The sequence below is a fragment of the Medicago truncatula genome, chromosome 8, assembly GCF_003473485.1.
Source record: "Medicago truncatula cultivar Jemalong A17 chromosome 8, MtrunA17r5.0-ANR, whole genome shotgun sequence".
In the NCBI taxonomy this organism is placed as follows: domain Eukaryota; kingdom Viridiplantae; phylum Streptophyta; class Magnoliopsida; order Fabales; family Fabaceae; genus Medicago; species Medicago truncatula.
The window spans coordinates 10,442,235-10,451,064 of NC_053049.1; the positions used below are offsets into that span (position 1 = coordinate 10,442,235).

The 8,830-nt window shown below is 31.1% G+C and overlaps 1 protein-coding gene across 1 annotated transcript; it reads left to right on the forward strand.

Moving 5' to 3' along the window:
• The first annotated feature begins 1,324 nt into the window (after nt 1-1,324).
• On the forward strand, nt 1,325-3,739 carry LOC25500753 (metal transporter Nramp2). Its single transcript, XM_013589238.2, has 4 exons — nt 1,325-2,042; nt 2,233-2,369; nt 2,614-3,266; nt 3,435-3,739. Exons 1-4 carry the CDS (start codon nt 1,417-1,419, stop codon nt 3,657-3,659), a joined length of 1,641 nt encoding a protein of 546 aa, XP_013444692.1. The 5' UTR covers nt 1,325-1,416; the 3' UTR covers nt 3,660-3,739.
• Nucleotides 3,740-8,830: the final 5,091 nt, after the last annotated feature.

The following is an 8,830-nucleotide window of genomic DNA, read 5'->3' on the forward strand; positions in this document are numbered from 1 at the left end:
AGATCAGTAGGATCTGATTCTGTAACCAGCAGTGGTTTATCATGTGGATTCCCAATTAAATCAGTAAGAATGCTACCTCCAGTGATCAAAGAAAAAATGTACTTTTATTTTTTTTGAAGTTTAAAATTGAAAATCTATAGGCTGATAAAAAACAAAGCTGCAGAACTTATCTTGAATATAATCCATGCTAACCATATCGTGTTTGATGAAGAAAATTGGAAAGCACAACAAATTAGAGCAAAGAGTGTGACTACTTGACTGATATGTATTCTGTCTTAAATCTTCACATGCTGTAAACGGTAAGTGATTACGCTATCAAATTAGATAAAGCTACCTTTTATCTTATGGGATTTGAAAAATACAAAACAACATTAAGAGGAGCAGGGTATATAAAACTATATGAATTATAGTGTGTATTTAATATATTATGTTGAGTTTAATTACTATACCGACAGTGTAAATGTATTTCACACATGCATCCAACGATGTGTTGTCACGTTAATTAATGAACACTCATATGTTTTCATATTCATTGATTGACAGGACAATATATCATTAAATGCACATGTAAAATAATTTTACAATGAATCTTTAAATGGTAGTAAACAATTTTAAATCATAATTTCAAATTTGATTATATTAGAATAGAGGGAAGCAAAGTACTTAGAAAGGGAAGTGCACGTTTTATAACGAAGTGTGTGTAATTCAAATATCTTGTATAAGAAGGGGAGTGTTATTCTCTCTCTCCCTCTCTCTCTCACACACATAAATTATATGAGTAATAAAAGTATTCAATTTGGAGCTTCATTAAGTGGTTTAAAAATTAAAAACAAAAGTATTTAACTAGGTAATTTCTGGGAAAAAAAGGGAGAGCAAAGTAAAGCAAAATTTGCAATGGAGCATTCAAGCATGTATTTTTTGCCTTAATACAAAATTCAGAATACATGAAGAAGAACAAGGTTTTGAGTTTTGACGATTGTAGTTCTGAAAATTTAATTTGCACAGAGACACATATGAGACATAGAGGATTATATTAGTTAAAATTGAACAAAAGTATTACTTATTGTTTCCCCCTAAATTTGCTGGAGCCTGGAAGGTAAAAAGTGCATCAATCTAAATCCTCTTACACCAAAATTGGCTGAATTTACAATATCCAAAATATAGCATTATTTGTTTATAAATATAGCATCCATGAAAAAACCACAAATACAATATGAGGTTTACATGCATCATTCCCTTGATCATCTACACCCTTCAAATCTTTATACCATAAATCCCTTGCGCAGCCATAACAATTCCACTAAATTTTCTCCATTGATCTTCTCTCATGTAAAAGAAATCTAAACAAGATAAAAGAACATAATCAATAACCCAGACAACATTACAACAGTCAATGATTTTCCAATCACATGAAACATGGACACTCAATCACAACAACATCATAAAAAAGATTTCGTTGAATTAGAAGGAGAACAAAACCGGCTGCTACAATCCGAAGAATGCGAGAATATACCATTGTCAACACCGTCGTCCTCTTTGTCAACATCTTTGGACGATGGAAACAAAGAGGACTATGTGTATGCGGCGAAGGACAAGGTTCATATTTTTGACTTAGAGTCAAATGGCAACACCACCGGGTCAACGATTGTACCACCATTTTCATGGAAGAAGCTCTGGCTCTTCACGGGGCCAGGGCTTCTAATGAGTGTGGCATTTTTGGATCCAGGAAACATAGAAGGAGACTTGCAAGCCGGTGCGATTGCAGGGTACTCGTTGCTTTGGCTTTTAATGTGGTCCACCATAATGGGGCTCCTCATACAACTTTTATCGGCGAGGCTTGGTGTTGCCACGGGGCGCCACTTGGCGGAGCTTTGTAGGGAGGAATATTCCAATTGGGCTAGGCTACTTTTGTGGTTCTTAGCTGAGTTGGCTTTGATTGCTGCTGATATTCAAGAGGTTATTGGTAGTGCTATTGCTCTTAAGATTCTTAGCCATGGACTTCTTCCCATTTGGGCTGGTGTTATTATCACAGCCTTTGATTGGTAAGCTAAACATGTTTGTTTCTTGAACAATACTACATTACATGTTTGTGAAACTGAGGGGTTAAAATGCATTTAAACTTTAATAATAAGGTTGGTGAAAATTGTAACAAAAAAATAAATTAAAGGATGGTGAAAATGAATGAATGATATAGTTTTGCCTAAGTTTGATTTTGTTCTTTTTGTTGAACAGTTTCTTCTTTCTATTTTTGGAGAATTATGGAGTTAGGAAGTTGGAAGGTGTTTTTGCTATTTTCATTGGAACTATGGGTCTTTCCTTTGCATGGATGTTCTTTGATACAAAGCCAAGTGAAGAAGAACTTCTTATGGGTACAAATTTATCACACTATATGTAGTTCGAGCACATACATTTTTATAAACTTATTTTCAATGAAGCGCACACACACCAGACATGATACTAATAATAATTTTCAATAAAACATGTGTTGTTGTCATGTTTGTGTCGGATACTGACACATATCAGACACCAAATACGTCTCCAAACTAAAGTGACGGTGCTACGTTATTTCCAATACTAGTACATTTATTTAACATATTTAATACTTCCTTGTAGGTCTTTTGATCCCAAGAGTTAGCTCAAAAACGCTTCGTCAAGCAGTGGAAATTGTAGGATGTGTTATAACTCCACATAATGTGTTTCTTCATTCAGCATTAGTACAATCAAGAGACATTGACATCCGTAACAAAGGCCAAGTTCAAGAGGCTCTAAATTACTACTCAATTGAGTCCTCAATAGCACTATTAATCACCTTAGTAATAAATCTATTTGTGATAACCGTTTTTGCTAGAGTATTCTATGATACTGAACAAGCCAAAGACATAGGATTAGTAAATGCAGGACAATATCTTGAAGAAAAATATGGTGGAGGGTTCTTTCCAATTCTTTATATTTGGGGTATTGGTTTATTAGCAGCTGGTCAAAGTAGCACAATTACTGGTACCTATGCTGGTCAATTTATAACTGAGGGATTTTTAAAATTGAATATAAAAAAATGGTTAAGGGCATTGATCACTAGAAGTTGTGCTATTGTTCCAACTATGATTGTAGCAATTGTTTTTAATACTTCAGAAGGTTCATTGGATACTTTGAATGAATGGCTTAATGTGCTTCAAGCAATACAAATTCCTTTTGCACTTATTCCTCTTCTTACTTTGGTGTCTAAAGAAGAGGTCATGGGGACATTCAGAATAGGGCCTATAGTAGAGGTAAGTTATTAATCTAAAATATAGTTAGTTTTTATTTGAAATTCTTATACTTTGGTGTTTAAAAAATCAAAGGTAATTAAATAATTTTAGACAAAACTTTGAGTTCTAAATGATCAAAAATTATTCAAGAGTATGAGTATATTTAACTTTATAAATTTTGTGATGCAGAGGGTGGCATGGACAGTGGTGGTACTTGTGATAATGCTTTATGGATATATGTTATTAGATTTCTTCCTCTCAGAAGTGAAGGGACTATTGTTTGGATTTTTAGTCTTCCTTTGTGCAACAGCATGGATTTCATTTATTGCATTTCTTCTAAAACATAGTGGTGCTATTTCTTCTATCTTGGCCAGATCTCCAAATTCTGAAGGCTTTTCTCTTGCAGGAGATTAGGGCACCAAATCCATATCTTTTTTTTGGTGATGATGATGTGAATATATAGAAATGGTAGCTTTTGTTTTTTCATTCTTAAACCTATCATTTTTAAATAGTCAATTTTGGTTGTTTGTAATTTTTTATTTACCATGTTATTAGTCGGTGACTAATTGCCGTCGAAAAATTTATGGAGCATAAGAGGTGGTCCGAACGGAATTTTCTCTATATACAAGAGTCCGTGGTCGAACTCTTGACCACTTGTTTAAGAGACACACATTTCTTACCACTTAAGATAAATCTATTATCAGTTAATTTGTAATTTTTAGTGCATCGGATGCAGTAATTGATGAAACAAAAAAGGAAAATTTTGCATTAAAATGAGCACTTTTATACTTTTAAGAGTTTGACTATCCATTTTTTAAGAAAGTTTTATCATATTTGCTTCCTTAACCAGTATCCTGAAACATTAGTTAACATTTTTCTTTTTTTTTAAATACAAATGACTGCCTTTTCTAAAAATGAAGTAGTCATAAATTATACCCAAGAGGTAGGATGATGTTAGAGTTACTCGTGACAAAATTATGACAAAAAAGAAGAATACGTGTTTGCAATTCAATTTGATCGATTTTGTGATAATTTTTTTTTATCTAATTTTCTTTTTTAAGAATAAAAAATGTAAATAATCTTTTTTTATCTAATCGAAATTTAAAGATTAAAATAACATGTTATTCAGTTAGATTTGAATTGTGTCTTTAAAAAAACTGATTCAATCTTAGTTGAATTATTTAGTTACAGTTATCATGACCAGTGGAATCATCCTCTCTTTTGTATGAGTGTTCACTTGTATTAGTGTTTCTCTATTTTGTTTTATTTTTTGGGAGGTGCTGCTTTGTTAGGCAACTTGTTCTTGTATATACTCTTGGGTGGTTTGTCTTTTGTACGCCTTGTACGGAATAAATCACGTTGTTAATATCATATCTTATTTTAGTTTGTTCAAAAAAATCTTAGTTGAATTATGAAAAATATAGTATTATTTGTTTATTTCAACGCATTATCTTTTATTGATTAATAGATATATGCCCATACCAAATCATTTTAGACTATTAATAGTGTTAGTCATATGTATTATTTGACGGTATACAAAGAATTAGCATTAGCTTAGAATTACCACATAATGTATGGAACAAAAACGATTGTAAAATAAAAACCATAACAATGATATGCAAATGTTTTCTTATAACCCATATTTAATTTTACATTTATATAATTATATGAATAAATTAAAGTACATTTTAAAATAGGATAATGTTTCACATTATGTACTACTCCCATGTGAGAGTGTGTGAAAGTGAGTTTCTTATGTGTGTGGGGACCACATGGACACATGTCACAATTGTGTATGGGTGTATAAGTGGCACATGCCACCTAAGATGATCTATGTATCATTACTCTTAAAATATTTCTTTATTAAACACATTTAATGTTATATCTGTATCAGGGTCATCATGAACCAATATCATCACCCTAGTTTAATTATGAAAAATATAGCATTATTTATTTATTTCAACACATTATCTTTTATTGATTAATAGATATATGCCCATGCCAAGTCACATGAATACTATATTGATTTTGTGGCGTTGATGTGAATTTTAGGGGGGTGTATTGGATTAGAATTTTAAAGGATAATTTTTGTTTAAAAAAGTCTTGAGGATTTTAAAAGACTTTGCAAGATTTTGATGACTTTGATGATTTTAAAAGACTATTAAGGATTTCAATGGATTTAATTCATAAGATTTTAAAGGATTTGAAATGATTTTATGGATTTCAAGAGATTTCAACAGATTTTATGAATTTTAAGAAATAATTGAAAAAAATATCATAACACATCCTCTTTCATAAAATCTCAATAAAGATTCTTATTTATTTTATTTTATTTTTTACGGGAGAGCTAGAGCTACAAAATCTCAATAAAGACTCTTTTATTTATTTTATTTTATTTTTTACGGGAGAGCTAGAGCTAGAGAGAGAGAGTGAAGGAATCAGAGAGAGAGGGAGAGAGAGGTTTTTTACGGGAGAGCTAGAGAGAGAGAGAGAGAGAGAGAGAGAAGGGGAGGGAGAGAGAGGAGAGGAAAAGAGAGAGTAAGAGAGAAGGGAGGAGAGAGAGGGAAAGATAGTAAAAAATCTTAAAAGAAAAAAAAATCCTAATAAATCTCATGTTTTCATGAAAGATTTTTTCATGCTAAAATTTCACTAGAAAATCCCACAAAATCCATCAAAATCTGATTTATTAAACAATCCTTCGAAATTTGAATGATTCTGAATACCACTAGACTTTTCTTAAGTGATTAAAAGTCTTGATTGAATATCACAAGAATTTTTTAAAATGACAAAGAATCTTGATTGAATAACATAAGATTTTTTTTTAAAATGGTTTAGTACTTTTTCTGATTTAAATGAAGCAACTTAATCGGGTCAAATTTATTTGTACTTTTTCTTCTATTTTTTAAACAAGAAAAGGCTAGTTTTCTAACTAATTAATGAAGCGTAGAAGTGATAGAATTGGCTTCTGTAGCTAATTACTAAACCACCACGAAAGCAAACACCATAAATGAATTCCAACAGAAAGCATTTGCCACCACGAAATGCATTAAATGAATAGTAGTAGTACGTGTTTATTTTTGGTTTACATAATTATTATTCGAGAATTTTTAATTAAATTTCTAAATTTATGCATAAATTGATAATTAAATATTTGAACTTCCTTCAAAAAAAATATCTGAACTAAATATTCAAGTCTATAAATCGTTTAACAATTTTTATTTAAGCCCGTAAATATTTAAACATTTTTAATTGAATCATAAGTTTAGGATCCTATCCTCAAATTATTTATAAAAGTTTAGAGATCTCATGATTTTCTTTTAAGTAAATGAGGTGCAAATTGCGAGCCATATACAACACTTTAAATGAATCAAAATAAAAAGTACAAAAGGTTGGGACATAAAATCTGACTAAGTCTTAATGAAAGGAAAAAAAAAAAAAAAAAACTCAAAAGGGTAATACGGATCAAGCCAAAGAGAGAAAGAAACCACAACTAGACAATCAGACATGTAAGTACAAATATGGAGCAAAATAATCAGCCACCACAAGCACAAACCAAGAAACTCGTGTATTGTCGCAAAACCAAATTGAAAAATAATAAAAATAAAAAGTGGTGTGTGAACCGCCGGGAGCACGAATCTAGGTTTAAAAAATAGTGAATGAACCTGATCACCAACATGGAAATATATCCACACACCTACAACTCACTAGATCGAAAGATGACGCAGATAAGATAACAATGCACAACAAATCAGCACGGTGGAAACACACTACTGACAAATGAGGAAACACAACCGTTTGAACCAATTCCAAATCCACCTACACGGTGGAGACAACCAAAAACAGTGAACATATCACAACCAGCCACTCGGAAATTGCACACCCACCACACCACCCTGAAAATGAAATATTGAACCAACACAACCCATGTGAATGACGACACACCTTACATGACGACTACGGAAGAAGAAATTGTGGTTAAGCAACATAGATCGTCGAAAGATAAGAGTAAAAGCCCAAAGGGAGCTTCTTCAAAAACAAAAAAAAGTAATCCCAAAGGGGTGAAAAGATGATGTGAAGGAAGGACCTCTTCAAACCACCATGCACCAAGTCTGCATCGTGAAGAAAAGAGCTTGGAATTGGAGGAAGAGAGACATCGTGGTGTTTAGGGTTTTAGAGAGAAGTCAGGGAGGAAGTCAAGTTTAAAGATCTCATGATGATTTTTTTTTTTTTTTTTAATTTAGAAATATAATTACAATTTATTGACTTGTTTAAGACTAGATGAATGAACTATAGAGTAGTTAAACCTTGACCGGGGTTTGAACCTTGAACATTACATATTTTATATATTTGTCCTTACCAACTGAATTATGTTCAGAGGACAGTAATAATTAAACTAATCTCGGTCATTTTCATAACGAAGACCAATTAATTCTTCTATTATCATAATAAAATCGTGAGATACTAATTTCTCCACTATATAAAACTGTTTAAAGATTAATTTAGATATCATATTTTGTTATAATTGAATTGGGCAACAACCAACTGTGAAGACTAAATTAAATATTTATTCTGGTTTAAAAGAGTACAAATGTTCAATTTGTGTTTGACATAACACACTGATAAATACGTTAATGTGAAAGAGCGATGAGTCACCATTTTCTTGATATAATGTGGCTCTGTAAGCTCTTTTTGATTTTCAACAATAATATTATTATGGATACATTATGTGTTTTCAAGATTCAACGGGTTAATTTTTGTTCGAGAAATCAAATTATTCTCCTTCCACCGCCACCATTCTGGAAGCCGAAACTCTGGATTTATTGGAAGCTTTCAAAGTGGCAATTTTGAATGGAATGCATTATGTTCTATTTGAAACGGATTCCAAGATTTTATAGGACCATTGGCTATCAACAACTCTGACTCTCCTATGAATGTGTTTCGTGATCTTGTATTTCAACGTAGAAGTCTCTTATTAAATAGAAATGACTTTATAATGTCTTATTTTTGGAGGCAAACAAATAAGGTTACTCATAGTATTGCTAGCGCATCTTTATCTCATCCTAACCCCTATATTTTTCATGATGTAACAACTTCTTTGTACATGTTAATTTGGAATGAAATGAATTAGCTTTGCTTTTGCTAAAAAAAAAACATTTTATTTAATATACTCACTAAATTCATTTTTAATTTTGATTTTATTTGTATTTTTTAAAGTGTAGTGCAATCTTAATTATTAATTTTTTAATATATTATTTTTTGTTAATTATTGCAAAAAAAAAAGTATAATAAATAATTTTTTTATAGAAAAATACATAATAAATAATTAAAAATATTATAAGCGACATATACATATTTCTACCGAAATAATAAAATTGATTTATCTCGGGATGTGTAAAAAGTCACACAACTAAAATGAATGGAATGTATATATTAGTACTCCTGCACCCCATATAGGTTGATCCATCTTGTCCTAAAATGAATGAATCTTTGAATTTTTAAAACACTATTTTTTCTTTCAATCAGGTCTCTAATTAATAATATATTCTCACTCTTAAGTTAATGTCTTCAATTTTACACAATTTTAG